The sequence below is a fragment of the Panthera leo genome, chromosome A3, assembly GCF_018350215.1.
Source record: "Panthera leo isolate Ple1 chromosome A3, P.leo_Ple1_pat1.1, whole genome shotgun sequence".
In the NCBI taxonomy this organism is placed as follows: domain Eukaryota; kingdom Metazoa; phylum Chordata; class Mammalia; order Carnivora; family Felidae; genus Panthera; species Panthera leo.
Window position 1 is genome coordinate 41,559,729 of NC_056681.1, and position 16,115 is coordinate 41,575,843.

At 44.4% G+C, this 16,115-nt stretch overlaps 1 protein-coding gene across 17 annotated transcripts in view; it reads right to left on the bottom strand.

Annotated features, from left to right (window-relative positions):
- Positions 1–16,115, bottom strand: part of KIF16B (kinesin family member 16B) — a 288,972-nt gene that overhangs the window by 95,412 nt on the left and 177,445 nt on the right. For 15 of the 17 annotated variants that reach the window (XR_006200570.1, XR_006200571.1, XM_042931660.1 and 12 more), the window contains 2 exons: positions 6,062–6,115; positions 3,335–4,693 (listed from right to left, as the gene is read on the bottom strand). Coding sequence is in view for 15 of the 17 variants with exons in the window: in XM_042931660.1 (XP_042787594.1) it covers positions 3,335–4,693; positions 6,062–6,115 (1,413 nt within the window). In the remaining 2 variants the exon portion in view is untranslated. The remainder of the gene's footprint in view (positions 1–3,334; positions 4,694–6,061; positions 6,116–16,115) is intronic. The other 2 variants (XM_042931656.1, XM_042931654.1) reach the window with 1 other exon arrangement.

The window sequence follows — 16,115 nt, forward strand, 5'->3', positions numbered from 1 at the left end:
CCCTACATACCTCTGTTTGACAAAAGAGATCTATGCTTTAAAGAATTTTTAACCACCACCAACCCAAGGAGGATCTGCATGGTCAAGGCAGTTCTAAGTTGAATCTTCAGAGGCCCGTAGGAATTTGGGCATTTGGAGATGAGGGTTAAGGGCTCTCCAGGTACAAAAAGCAATATGAACAAAGGCCTAAGTCACAAAAACTAGGAATCCACTTTGGCTAAGGCAGAGGGTGTGGGAAAGGGAAACAGGAGAGAGACCTAGGAAGGCAAGGTGGGTATCTTGAGAAATTAAACCACTGTAGAAACAAACACTTATTTCCAATGATAAATGATACATCCAATATGAGGTCAAGTGTGTGTAAGCTCATTCTCCTGCTGGCCCGGGTATGCTTGGATCCAGGGCCAGGAGGCTAGAGGGCCAAGCTTGCCAGTAAATTTGGCCCAGGAAACATAGGCGCTACAGCTCCCTCACTGTGTGAACTAAGGCGAGTTAATGAAATCTGGGCCTCAATTTTTTCATACGCCAATCTGAAGAGTCAACTAGTCTAAATTCCTTCAGTCCCAAACTTCAAGGATTCTAGCTTCAGATGCTGGCACAGCATGATCCTACCAGCTCTCTGGTGTTACCAACAGCAATTTGATGGACCTACATGAAAGCCAAGTTCTCAACTCGCAGGGATGTGATTACAACGTCACCAGGGTCAGCACTCATGGGTTCCATGGAGGTAATGCCCAGCCTAACTCAGCCATTCATCTGTCTGCTGATGAGCAAGTACTTACTAAGCATCAACTTCCACAGCATGTAGTCTTTTCAAAGGAGGAAGAAAAATGCATAAACATTGACATCAGGGGCCAGTTGGTGGGCCAAGAACAAGGGAACAATATTAATACAAAGTCTTAGAGATGGTAAGGAAAACGAGCCAGATATAAGCAAGTAACTGCCAACATTTATAGTTAAGATGACATGTACCAGAGTCAGTCAAAGACATCTTTCAGGAGTGGGGCAGTGGAAAAGATACCACAGAGCAAAGGGGTTGTTGGCATGGGGTCCTGAAGCCCCAACAGGATTTCTATGGGTGGCAAGGGAAGCAGGGCGTCCCAGGAAAGGATTGTAGCACATATGAAGACAAGAGGACGAAGTGGCTCAGAGTGGGCTGGTGAGTAGACCTGCCACTTTCTAACTGCGTGACACTTGTCCCCAATGACTATATAACCACTGGGTGGAAAAGATGGCAGAGAATGGATTAAATCTTGCTCATAAGGAAGCCAACAAGGAAAGCCAAGTTCAGTGCACTGTTGTCTAAGCTAGTTCTACTTGAATTTAAAATTTTACACTTGTGGGATTTCACAAGCGGCCGACTCAGGCCGCACGGCAGGCCCTGGCTTAGCTGTGAGAACCCAGAGAGATAATAACACACAAAACCAACACCCACAGAAAGCTGCAGTAGCATCACAGCCAGAGCAAAGAGCTCAGAATTTGTTGGCCTGAATTAGGTCTTAGCAAAGTCTACTCCATCAAAACACATGAAGCCAAAAGCATCCTTTGTGTGGCTTCTGGAGGAACGCTGACATCAGGAAATCACTTCCCTGGAAATCACAATACTGTATCTGCTATAATAGAGTATTAATACTAATGGCCAGGGAGTGAAGCTGGTTGACAAAAGCCAGGGACATCAAGCTAAAAGCCCACGTGGCATTCTCACTGCACACTGCAGGATATAAATTGAGAGCGTGCCCTCCACTACTTTAAATTTCCTGGGGCTGGAGCTTTGTCCGGCAATTTCATTTACATAACATACCTGCAATCATTTTCTTAAAACTCCAACCTATTTCTCCGAAGTAATAGCATTATGGTTTTTGATTGTTATTTCTTGCTGTTTTGCCAGAGGGAATTACCAGAGAGCAAAGGTAAATAGAACCCACAGTATAAGCAGATCATTTGAAAGGGAGGTTGTCCCAACCTGTTCAGGCAAGATGATGGAGAGAGGCTCCAGCCTCAGGTCTTGCTTTGTCATTAGTATGGATCCTTGGCGTCTGCCAATATCAAGCTGGGCTCCTACAAGCCAGCCGACTGGGCTTCGGTTGCAGCCCCTCTGGAGGCGCTGTGGGTGCCTGGAATGCTGGAGAGGGGGCAGCGGTCCAGGCCCTCCAACCTGGGCTTCAGGTAAGATCTCAACCGACCAAGGGGTCTGGAGCTAAAGAAAATGCACAGGCCCCTGGTCTCCTCTGCCCTCTTGTAAGAGGACACACTGAGGCCCAAAGATCAAAGAGCCTGCCGAGGCCAGCCAGGCAGGAACGGGGTGGGCCAGGGTATGAAAGCTGGACAGGACAACAAAGCGGGTGATGTCTGCACACCAGGCAGACTACCGACTTTCTGGGAGTCTTGGCATCACGTCTGCTGGGCTACCAGAAAAAAGTGTTCTTGACTTCATGCACTTATTCCTTCTGAGAATCTACCGTGTGGGAAGCGTGGTGACAGGGAATGGGTGGAAGAAGATAAATACTCTTTCTTTACCATGAAAATAGTGCCAGTTCCTAGTTTTATTTTTCATAACACCAAAAGTAACATGAGTAAATCATCACCACACGTGCTTGAATATACCGCTCGCTGTGTTCATGAATCACCTGGAGAATTTTGTTTGTTTAGCAGTTTCCTTTTTAATACAGAATCCTGGGGCCTCCTTCAAATACTGTGAATCAGGAAGGGAAGGAAAAGGGCTATTTTTCAGTTTCCCAACAGGGGTGGAAATCAGCACCTGCTCTGTGTGGTCTGTGACCGAAGGGATGATGCTGTATTGTAACTAGTGCTGGTCACAGAGAAGATGTTAGGCCCAGGGTGAGGGTGACGCGGGGAATAGGGGAGGGTAGGAAAAATTCTGAGGAGGGAGGGTCGGGGGAGGGGGGGCGAGAAGGGGAGGACAGAAGGAAGAAAGGAGGGAGGAAGGGAAGGGAAAGAGAAAAGGGAGGGGAGGGGAGGGGACAGAAACAGGGGAGGGGGCAGGCTGGAAGCAGTCGTATTTATCAAATATGACAATATTCGTATTCCATAGGTCAGTGGAGTCATAGACAAGGGCTCTGGTTTTGTTTGAGTGTTTTTTTCAATGGCATGCCAATGATTCTCAGATGAGGATCCTAAGGAGCAAGAAAATGTGGCGGGGGGGGGGGTGCTTTTCTCAGCTTTGGTTGGAACACAAGCGTTGGCTGGTGTATCAGTGAACACACAGGCGAACAGAATCACTTTTTTAGAAAGACAGAGAGACGCACACCTTGAGGGGGTGGAAAACACACCACCTTTGGCACCTACGGTGTGCCGTGCTCTCCCTGTCCAGCCTCACCTCTCCCGGTCCTTCTCCAGGGCTTCCTGCTCAGCTTCCAGGCTGGCCCGGAGGCCGGACTGCTCGCTGCTGCTGCTGTTCAGGGTGGCCAGTCTCTGCCTCTGCTCCTCGATCTCCAGGCCCAGGGTGGAGCGCCTCTGCAGGGCCCAGTGCCTCCTCTCCAGCCTGGCCACGGCCCGCTCCAGCGCCTCGCGCTGCTGCTTCTCCCGCGACTCGAGGATCTCCTTTTCCTTCTTCCTCACTTTTTCTTCCTGACGGGCGATGTTGGCAGTGAACTCAAAGGTGGCTTGGAGCTTCTGCAGCTGGCTCGCGTTGGCCTGGTACTGAGCGAGCTGTTCCTCTTTTTCTTCCATTTCTTTTTCTACTTGATAAAGAGTGTTGTCTAAGCCGAGAGGACCTCTGTCAAGGATTTCAAACGCTCTCTGCTTTTCCTCCAACAGGGTTGGCAAATGATGCTGCAGGAGGTACTGGAGCTGGCGTTCCTTATACTGCAGCCTGTATTCCGCGGGCTTTATCTTCTCGAGGATTTGAGCCGCCTGGGTGACGTGTGTGACACCCTCGGCATCTTTCTCCCACACTCTGAAGTCATCTTCGTTTGCAGACTTTAAACGCTCCAGGAGTTCTTGTTCCTCTTCGACTTCTTTTCTCAGGAGGTCCTTCTGCTGAACCAGGTCCTTCTCCAAGTTGGCCAGCTTGACCAGCTGCCTTCTCTTGAACTCCAGGAAACGCAGCTGAGCCCGTTCTGACTCCTCGCCGTCGTCCTCCCCTTCAGCCCGGGCCTCCTTCACCCGCAGGAGGGCCTCCCGGATGCCCTCCAGGTCCCTCCTCTCCTCCTCCACCCGCTGCACCTCCCCTCGCTGGAGGAGCCGGCTCATCTCCCGCTTCTGGCGCAGCTGCTCCTCTAGGTGCACCACGAGCACGACCTGCTCCTTCTCCTGCTCCTCCAGCCTCTTCTTCTCCAACTCGAGCTTGGCGTACTGCTCGTCCTTCTCCTTCTTGAGGCGGTCCAGCTCTCGAAATATCTGGATCTTCTCGGCCTTCTCGTTGTTGTTGAGCTCCTGGAGCCGCTGGAGCTCTTCTTTGACTCGGAGAAAGCTCTCCTCCTCCTGCTTCTTCTTCTGCAGCTCGATTTCCTGCTGCTCCCGCAGCCTTTCCTCTTCGAACTTTTCCTTCTCGGCAAGCAAATCCTTCAGCTTGCTCTCGATGTGGAAGCTGCGGCGTTTGAGGCTCTCCTCCTGCTTGCGGATCTGCAGCTGGACAATCTCTGTCTCCTTGCGCTGAGTCTCCACCTCCTGCTGCATCCGCTCCAGTTCTGCCTTATCTGACTTCTGCTTTTCTTCCATTTCTTCTATGAGTTTCCTGAAATGCCAAACGTTGACCCATCATCGTCTGCTCGCTACATACGAATGGTGCTCGAACTTTTCCCTACCTGAAATGTTCTGAACATGGACACGTGCCACAAAGTCAGGCCCTTCACTAAAATAAAAAGTGGGGGGAACTGCTTTCCTTTTCATTTCCGGCAGCACACTGCTTAGCTTTTTCACTCTGTAACTGTCCAACATATCATTTGCCTAATCTCCTGAAGTCGCCTCTGATATCATTTCTTTGTAGAGTCTATAAGCATAATGTGTTATGCATGATATAATTTTAAAAGCCCCCTGAGCTCAAAGAGAAAGAACCGTGCCCAATTTAAATTTAAATGTGAATAATGTTATTCAGCCCAATGGCTAAAACTCAATAGAAATTCAGTTACAAAATGACATTAAATAAAAATGCTTATGCTGTCCTCAACTCATTGGGGTCAAATATCAAAGTCAAGATAATCGACAGTTCATTGTTGCAGCTCAAATAACCGCATGCTATTTAGCATTTAATCACTAGTTTAGGACAAATGATAATCACCAAATGGCCCCAAATATTAGTTTATTAACACATAACACTGAGAATAACAGGAGTCTCCATAGAAAACTGAGATGCATGATTTCAGGGGTTACATGTCATGCTTGGTCTATAGCATTCTAAACTCCAGGTTCCATAAAATAAATATCCAATTTACAGATTTTCTCTGGCCTTTAGTTTCTACTCTAATATATAACCTTACTCTGTTTCTTGGCTCGTTAAACAGGATGAGGGTGGGGAGAAGGAGAAAATACTTAAGTTTTATCAGATAATTATATTCAGAACATATAAAAAAAAACCTCTCCCAATCAGCTAAAAAAATCACACACACACACACACACACACACACACACACACACACACGAGAAAAGTGGGCCAAGAATTTAAAGCAGCAAATTATAGAAGGGAAATATAAATGGCCAAATAACATAAGCAAAGATGTTTAAAAGGGGAGGAGATATAAGGAAGGGGAACTGTCATTCTTTTTGGCTTTTTAAAACCTCAGGCGATAATCACTAAGGGGGATATGCTTTTAGATTAAACATAAGTATACATTTAGCGTATTAAATGTAACGAGTGTATGAAATTTGCCTACTGACTCTATTCCCACTTTGTCCCAAGTATTTGAAGATGTACTGTTTTCAAAACATTCAAACATGAGGTAAAACTAACCAGCTAGAGAAATGACCTACAGTCATTAAACACGTAAATACTTGACACAGAGCCAGAGCAAGGTAGTGAAACAGACTTGAAGAAATCCGTCTGGAGCAGTAATGCAAGAATCCACAGACTACAGTAGTGTTAAAACCCGTACCCCACATGGCTTACCTTTTACTTTCTAATTTTTCAAGTTCTTCGCGCTGTTGCCGCTCAAATTCAAGTCTAATAAAAATCAAATGAAAATGAGTCACTTTTCAGAAACAGCTTTTCTCTCTCATTCTCTGTATATAGTTGCATATTAGAAAGAGCATCCATTTTTTAAGCATTATTTTTAATTACAATGGATTAGCAATTTAAAATGTTTTCTTTGCTCTGTGACTATGATTAGAAATTAGACATTCTTCTGGGTGCTGGCATTCAGGCTTGAAAAGAACATATTTGACCTGAAGGAAAACAAACAAAGCACGAATGTATTGAAAAAGCAGGGTTAAAGGAAACTTCTAAATGATAAGCATGTCTACTCCATGCAGCTTAATCACTGATGAGTATATAAAATAGAGAATCTCTACCTTAGACAGATGGGTCCTTTTATAGGGAAAAGACTGCCAGAGAGGTGAGAGACAAAGAGAGAGAGCACAGACATCAATTAAGAAAAGAATTAACTGGGGGAAACATCAGGAAAAAAGCAGTAAGGTACTTAACAGCCAATAGCCATGCACACATTGAAGTCTCTTTTTATAAATATCGTACTTCCAAAAAATTGCTTGAAGCAAAGACTCCAGGGAGTTAGATGTGTTATGTTTGCAATGTTCCCATCATAATGACAGCACTAATAATAACTGAGTACCAATAATTCTGACAGTAGTCAAATTCATATTTTTACTACTTTGTAGATGGTTATAGCGCAGGGAAGTCCACCAAGATCTTCCTATGACTAGTAGTTCTAGGATACAGAAATTACTGGGGGCTACGTAGATTGTAGACAGATTTACCACAGCGTTACCAGAATAAAGGGGGCTAGTCACTGGGAATTTTAAAACAATTTGCTAATCTATTGATAACAAAAGTTGATTCTCCTCAAATACAAGTCTTAATGACTACAAGATTTCACAGTGTGAAATCTTATGAAACTGTAGTTCTTAAACTTCTACATTTTCCTGCTGTGGTAAATGGCAGTTAGAGCTAAAAAGTTCAACTCTGGAAAAATTCATCACAAACTTTCCCATATGACATGCAAATCCAGACTAGCAAAAGTAACCTTTACAATGAGCTAACAAACATTCCAAATAGATGTGTTACCTATTCATTTGAGCTAACATTGAGAGTAAGATGCCTGGTGTCTTTTATAAGCAGAACTAAGTGCTGTGCTAGGTCGTTTACCCATGTTAGCTTACTTTGTCTTCCCAGCAAACCCTAAAGTTAGCAAAGTCTCTCCATCTTACAGATAAGGAACCCAGAGCTCAGGTATGTGAAACAACTTGCCCAAGGTCATACTGGTGAGATGTAGAAGAGCCAGGATTTGAACCCATGACAGCCTACTCCCAAAACAGCCTCCCTCAATTCATGAGCAATGCTCCAATTTGTGATAGACAATAAAAGATTTAAACCTTCCCTGAAACTTGTCATTTAGGGTTATACATATCCTCCGATCAAATGAAAACAGTCTGTAGACTGTAGGCATTGCCATCCATGAGAAATCAATCACATAAATATATACGAAGGGTATTTGCAAGTCCCCAAGCTCAGCACATATGCCATTATACTAAGTAGGGATAAGGTTTCATTAAAGTTAGTATGTGATTGTTCTCTGTTATACAACAATAAACAGAACCTTGAAAATGTTTCCTAGTAGGTATTTTTTAGACTTCAGTACAGTTTAGCCTTCCTAGAAATATTTACATGGTCAAAAAGAATCATTAGATTAAACACTTTCAAAACCAGAGAATTCCCCTAATGGAACTGCCTTTAATCTCTAGTTTTACTTTCTATGAACAGCCCAGTATACCAACAGTAGACACTGCTCTGACAATGTCACAGGCATGTGGTCCGAAACCAAATGCTCCCCTGAGAGTTGGGAGACCTGGGTTTGAATGAAATCCTCTCACCTGAGGACTGTGTACCAGGGGCAGGTGCTGGGCTAGGCTCTTAGCTGGCAATACCCTTCCTCTGTTCTCCCAACCCTGCCAGGGTGACATGCTTCTCATCCCCATTTTACAGAACAGAAAACTGAGGCTTAGAAAAGTAAGTAGCAGAGGGAGAACTTGAATCCAAGTTTGATACACTAAAACCTGGGCTACTGACCACTGCAATTGTTGCTACTGAGCTGTGTCATCTCAGGAGGTCATAAAATGTGAGTTTTAATATCTTCATCTCTAACATGATGCTCTGAGCACCTACTTTTTTTTTTTTATTTTATTTTATTGAGCATGGTGCCAGGCACAGGGTGAGGGCACACGAGACATAACAGCCTGTATCAGTGATGTGGTCCCTGCCTCCACAAGACTCCCAGTCTGTGACAGTCAAATAAACACAAGTGAACACCCAACGGGTTGCAAGCCAGGAAGGACACACTGTTATAACATACAAGAGCAGGGTACTGATTCCAGAATTTGGTAGTACCTAGAATCAAGGCAAGCTTCCTGAGGAAACTTATACCTAAGCTGTGCCATTCTTGCTCATTCATGATATAGAAATTCAAGAGAAGCTCAATAAAACCACATCTTGGCTTGCTGTGGGGGAAGCGGCAAGACCCAAAGCCTAATAGGACAACAAGAAGGCAGACGGTGAAGGGCCTTGGAAAGTAAATATTAAGGACTCTGAACTTGATCCTAAAGATGGTGGCAGAAAAGTCCCATGTGATAAGAAAGAAAGAGTTGGGGCGCTGGGGTGGCTTAGTCAGTTAAGCATCAGACTTCAGCTCAGGTCATGACCTTGTGGTTCGTGAGTTAGAGCCCCACACTGGGCTCTGTGCTGAGAGCTCAGAGCCTGGAGCCTGCTTCAGATTCTGTGTGTCTCCCTCTCTCTCTGCCCCTCTTCTACTCATTCTCTCTCATTCTCTCTCTCTCTCTCTCTCTCTCTCTCTCTCAAAAATAAACATTAAAGAAAGGAAGAGTCAAAGACGCCCCTCAGGTTTCTGACCGGATTACATAGGAGGTGGGAAAGCAAGAGCTAAAAGGTCTGCAGGTGTGAACACAAGTTCTAGGGACTGTGAGACCATGTATGAGTCATTTAATAATATGTATTGGGATCCACTGAGATGGAGAAGAGCACTGGGGACAGACCAGTGGGGGAGGCAGAAGTCGTAATGGCAGCCACACTAGTGCTAGTACTCATGGTGGCCAAGATGAGGGCAGCAGCCACCGTCCCCTGAAGATTCACTCTACGCCCGGTTCTGAGGACTTCTCATTTAACTCTCGCAATGGCCCTGTGAGGTAGGTGCCGTCATTATCCCATTTGACATGTGAGGGACGGTCATATCACTAGTAAATGGCAGAATCAATCCTGACGCCAGAGCTCACAATTTTTACCTCTTTTCCATCCTGTCTTCAAGAAGGTAAGCCCAATTTCATACATTTGTGGAAGCTAATGACTCCAGAAAGTTCTACTAAATGAGATGTCCAGCAGGCAGGGAGATACATACAAAGGTCTAGCTCTCGGGCCATTGACAAGGACGGAGATACAGACTTGGGATTCACCAGCATCTAGACTGCAACTGAAACCACAAAAGCGGATGAGGTTACCCAGGATGTATGTATGGAATGAGAATAAAGGAGCTTAGTGACAAATCTGGAAGACCGCGGATACCGCAGTGACTGGCAGAGAACGAGGCTAAGGAGCAGTTAAAGACACAGAGAGAAGGTCAGGAAAGAGTGGGCACAGGAAAGCAAAGGGAAGGGAGAAAAGTAGTATGAAATGCTCCAGGAAAGTCAAGTAAGATAGGGCCCAAGGAGAACTCACTGAACTTAGCAACATGGAGGTCACTGGCAAACTTGGAGTGAGCTTTTCTGGGTTTGGGGCCAGACTGCAGTGGACTGGGACTGAATGGGAGGAGAGCAGAGGCTGAACAATAGACAGTGTTCTCAGTAATGTTAGTTATGAAGAGGAAGTGGTAGTTTTAGGAGAATGGGTCCTCATTTTAAAAGCTGGAAGAGACTTGTGAGTATTTAAACCCTGGTATAAACAAGCCAGAAGAGACAGAGTGTAAACAAATTGGGGATAGAGGCCCCTAAGCTGGAATTGGAAGGAAAGGACAGAATGATGGCTAAGAACATGGGCTTTGGAATTAGTCTACCCCAGATCAAATCCTGGCTCCTATAAGACCACAGGACAGTTTTTCTCTAAGCCTTAATTTCCTCATCTGGAACTACACTCGAGAATAAGCTTAGTCCTTGCTGAGTGGAGGATCCAATGGAAGTATATAATGAGCACTTAGCAGTTAACAAATATTAGCTATGAATCCTACAGCATCCATAGTACAGGTAGGAGAAGACAAAGAGCAATTCAGCCATTGAGACAGGAAGGACGGAGGAAAAGACAAAAGCAAAGCAGACATGGGCTTTGGTGGTGGTGTTTCTTAGGACTTCTGTATTCTCTGTGAGGTCAGAAGCAAGGTCCTCTGCTAAGAATAAGGAGGAAGGTGGTGGGGTTAGAGACATAAAGAACATGAAGATTACTAGTAATACCTGAAAAGGCCAATGGGCAAGAGAACTGATAAGGACAACAAACTAAAAGGGGGTGGGTGGGTGGGCATCACTCAAGCCTAGGGATCATTAATTTACAGAGGTGCCCATCTCTGTGTTGACATGGCTTTCTCTCATAGCATTGGGCTGAGATATCAGATACAGGTTCAGGGCAGGGAGAAAATTCAATGGAACCAGGTGGGTCTCCAACAAGTGAAAGAACCAAAGGACCATCTGAGGATTTGGGAAGAGGACGGCTCAAGTGTTGGGGATGAAAACTTGACTGGACAGAGAAGTAAGTGGAGATGCGGCAAGTCTTCTTAGAGGTGAAATGAAGAAATCTAAGAAGTCTCCAGGCTGAAGAAGTAAATATGCTTACTTAACCATAAGTATCCATACGGAATCACCCAAGATAACAGCAGGACTGAAAAAGATGGTGAAGCTTAGAAAGTAAGTTTAGATGACAACAGCAAGGAGGGGCAAAGGCTGGGAGAGGCAGGTGCCATAAGTGAACACATCAGAGCTCTGTGGGGCAGGGGAAGGGTGGTCTGAGGGCAGCTTCAGGGGAACCGGGGTCTCTGGGCTGATGAGAACCCTGGCTCCTCCTTGGTAGAAGTTCTCATTTCAGATTGTGATAAGGAAAGGAAAAGAACTTGGACGAACGGAAGCTGTCAACCTTAGATGTAATGAGGCTGTCTGACCCCTCCTGAAGAGAGGCATCTAATGATATGTAATGTTCTGAGTTAAGAAGTCAAGGAAAGATTCCCATTTGAATTCATAAGGAAGAAGTATGGATTCATTCCTGTGGTCTCTTTCTAAAATGGGAAAAAAAGTTTGACTGCTTTCTACTAAAAGCAATGTCCTTGATAACAAATGACCTTTCTGTCCTAAAATATAAGAGTTAAAAAAAAAAACAAAAACAAAACATAAAGATGCTCAGTCTTAACTTAAAACCAAGTCCCAACCATTCTGAGAGTCATAATTACAAAGTCAAGAACTATATTTCAAAATACGAGGTGAATTAGCTATTGCTGGTACTGTATGACTTCCATTAAATATTACATATTTACTAACCATACTTTAAAATGCACCTCTTTCCTTAATCAATGATAATTATTTCAAATAGCAAACCTCAAGAGATTGTGAAAGATAAACGTGAATGTGTTAATATCAGGGAAAGAATATCAACTATAATTGTATTTTAATGTGGCTTCATTTTAAATAATTGTAATTCACTATCTTATTTTACTGGAATTATCTTGGCCCCAAATGCTAATTTCCTAAATGTTACAATTAAAAGGAAAACCACAAAAGGATGTAATTTTTGCAGCTGTTTTTAGCATTTTAAAATGACATTTGGAAGTACACATACTGCGTTAGGTCCAACAAAAAAAGCAGCATACAATCTATTTTTATGAGAAACGGCTTTTTTTTTTTTTTGCATTAAAAGACATCTAGCATTTTTAGGTATAATTGCACATCTTGCAATTTATATTCCTGTTATCATCGGCAGTGAAAAAGCAAGGGGGTGGGAATTTCTCAGTTCACACCATGACATTGAAAGTGAGACTGTGATTATCAAAAAAAAGAAAGAAAAAGAAAAATTTAAATGAACTGAAGGCATAAATATCCGAGTCCTTATGTTATGCCAGGGGTGATTAGTTTTGTGTCTTTGATGTCGTTTCACTTTCAAAAAGGAGGCAAACAGCTACTCCAGTGCAGCCAACACTTGTACTGGCAGCTGTGGTGGGGGGCAGATGTGGAGGGCAACTGAGGCTGAGCCCCAGGCCCCAGCATGACTAGAAGGGAGTGACCTGACAATGGAGGTGAGCTGAAGGCAAGGTAGTCCCCCGCATGGACATTCTCCATAAGTACATGAACAGCTGAGGGGAAAGAAAATTCTTAGGCCATGGGTAAGCCAGAATTTTTCCCACGTGATTTTTAGGTTCTCATAGGTTTGACCCCATGGGTGTGCCACCTATGAGGACACACAGGATCCTGCATTCACTGTCTACTGCCGTCATCTTGAGACTCTTCCTATTTGAACGAGAAGCCCCATGTTTACACTATGCACTGAACCCTGCAAATTATGTAGCTGGGTTTTGATCAAGCATACATCATTTCTTAAAGAACTCCTGGCCCGTTGCCTGGGATGTACGGTGGTAGTCTGCAGTCCAGATTCTGGCAAGGGCCAGGTGGAAAGCAGCTAGAAAAGACCAGAACTCCATGCAAGATGGCTCACTTGTCCCTGATCCTTCACAAGGGATTAGGTTTCAACAACAGTTCTGGTAACAGTGAGACCAGAATGGCTGACCTTCTTACCACCCTACCACTCTCAGGAACTTCCAGCCAGTTTCAAACCACCTCACTACAAAGGAACAAACTCCCAAAGAGATAGGGGTGGATCTTAAAGACTGAAGAGGAAGTTTGGATTCGGGTGCTGGAGTTGATGCAGGTTTTATCCAATAATCTTCCTGAGCAGAAACCAGAGACTACCCCAAGGAAGGCACAGGGAAATGTATGAAATAACCTGGCCATTCATCCAGACCCTGTCTCTTCATGGAAAGGCTCTGAGGTCTTTCCTATGTGCATCATTAGAGACTTTTATTAGGAAGCTAAAAGTAGGGGTGCCTGGGTGGCTCAGTCAGTCGAGTGTCCGACTTCAGCTCAGGTCATGATCTCACGGTTCCTGGGTTCCAGCCCACATCAGGCCCACATTGGGTTCTCTGCTGTCAGCATACAGCCCACTTCGAATCCTCTGTTCCCTTCTCTCTGCTCCTCCACCACTCACAGGCGCAGGTGCTCCAGCACATGCTCTCGCTCTCTCTCAAAAATAAATAAATAAATAAAAAGAAAGCTAAGAATCATTGCTTTGTAGAGACAGTAGAATTGCTACGCCACTCCTCCTCATTTCCCTTTTTTCCTCCCAAATCATTGTATAGCCTGTAATACAGTGACTTACATACAACTGCAATTCAAGGTGTATATATCAAAATGAGGGTCTCACAATGCAATTTAATCTAGGAGGTTGTGAAATTAAACCCCTTTTAGTTAGAAGTCAGAGTTTATAACACAAATATCCCTAGTACTCTGGGAATGGTTTTCTAATAAACTTTCAAATCCCTAGTCTAGAAAGTACTCAGAAAAGACTTTCAGGAGCCAGTCTTAAGCCTTCTGTATTGCAAATGGAAAGTGCCCAAAGAAACAAAGATTGCTTTTGAAAAAAAAAAAAAAAAAAGTAAAATTCGATACTAAAAGCATTTTAAGTGAGTTTTCTCCCCAGCCTATTTCTCATAACAGTGGTAAAACTCGCTCCAATAAATGCAGCCAGAACCAGATGTTAAACCCAGGAGACCTACCTGATTGAGTTGCGAGATCACATGTGGTTACGACTACATGGAGACTCAAGAGATTGTTCGTTCAACTTGGCACACACCCTACACTCTGCTCCCCCCACTATTTTATAGGCCAAGAGACTGAGGCCCAGAGAGTAGTAGAGGGAGGTCCAAGGTGACCTCTTCTTTAGAGGAGCCAAGAGTAAAGCTCACTTCCTCCTACGCCTCCTCCATTCTCACTTTGACACTGCAATTCTACCTTACCTCCTCAATTGAACTATGGTAACTTTTACCCCAGAAACAGCCTCCCAGAAGTTGACAATGGTTTATCATTCCAAAATGCACCTCTCCCTGTTGGACCCAGAATAGTGTATGTACCTCAGGTGATTTTCCTGCCACCTGATTCAGCCATGAATGCCACATCACCGATAAATGTGAATCAACACCTAACATGTACAAGGGCAATGCTGAATAGATAAAGTGCCTTTGCATCTTAAGAGTAGATTATAAGTGAAATAAAATGTGCATGCAGATCAATCACAGCACATGATGAACCCGAGAAAGTTCCATTTTTAACAGGAGATGGGTTGGAGGGAGAGCATTTATAGCTGCAGGGACGAGAGGATGCCTAGCAGAGGAACTGCTGTCAAGTTGGGCCTTGACAGATGGACAGAATAACAACGGGCGTAGTGTGGTGAGTGGGGGGAAATCTAGTTGAAGAAAAACAGGAGAAGAAAGACAAAAGATGCAAGCAAAGGAAGCAGTAAAGGGCACACCTGGCTATTGCTCAGAACAAATAAAGGAGTGATGAGAAGAAATAAAACCCAAAAGGTAGACCGTGGACAGAATGTCAAAAGTTAAGCTGACACTCTCGGGAGCACCTCCGTGGGCAACCTTTCCTCCCACACCTGTGTAGTCCTCTACCCAAAACACTGGGTACAAAAAACAGGAAACAGTAGTTCACACAGCCAATAATTCATCTGTTCAATATGGCGTCCATGTGCCAGGGCACTGGCATTATGGGTTCAGCAAAGGGAACTAAGTCCCTGCCATTATAAACCTTCCATTCTAGTGAGCAGGACAGCTAACTAACAATGAGTATGTTATGCGATAAGTGTTATGGAAAAAAAAAAAAAATGAAGACCAGAGAGAGGGTACAAAGAGAAGGTGACATTTAGGAGAGAGCTAAGTGGAAGAAGTAACCATGAGGATGTATCTGGTGCCAACACGAGTGGGAAGCCAGGCCAATGACCAGGAGACAACGTGTGTGGCATGCTGGGAGCACAGCAAGACCAGCATGGCAAGAGCATATGGAACCGGGAGATAGTGACGGTATGAGAGCAACTGTGGCCCAAGAGGGAGCCAGAGCCAAAACCACCAAAACCACACAGAGCCTTACAGATCAGAGGGCAGACAGAGCCCTGTCCACCAGGGTTCCTTAAGGAAAGAGACCCGCCTTAATTGACTGTGTATCCTGAGGGCCTTCTGTGAGGCAAATAGTAGGCATTCAACCAATGGCTGCTATGAGTAGTGCTTTGATGTCAGGTACAAGAGGCTCAGAGCCAGACCCCAATGACATAGCCATAGAATCCCTGGACGAGGAATACTGACGGTGTCAGCCAATGCAGAGCTCCCTTTGCCATAAGAAGTAACAACTTTTGGTGCTTTCCACCCTTCTCAAGATGAAAGGTCACTAACTGTAGCAAATGCACAAAATACAAGTAAGTAAAACACTTTACTGATACAGTCCCCATGATCCATCCCGGCCTACAGCCTTTAGCCTCCACAGCCACACATAATACACACAAGAGGAGAGCCAACAACAGAGTTCATTTTGTAACCTTTTCCTCTTAATGAATACTTCCGACAAGTCCCCAGATCATCAACGATTACTGTCTAACATAGTTTAATATCATGCAATTCGAAAATACAGATGCACCATGATTAATGTAAGCAATTACATGCTAGAGAGGTACATGATAGTGGACACAGAAAACGGTGTGGTGCCATCTACACCGGGTCGTCCAAGAAGGGGTTCGTTTCAGAACAGCTGTGCCTGTTTCTGAGCAGAGGGAAGAAAGAGAGCACAGAGGGAAGTTTGAAGATGTGAGAAAGACTTAAAATGCACCACAGCTCCTCTCCCTTCACTGAAGTGAAGGGCTTTAGTGTTACAGATCTGCGTTACACATTTGTACTTCTTTGATATCA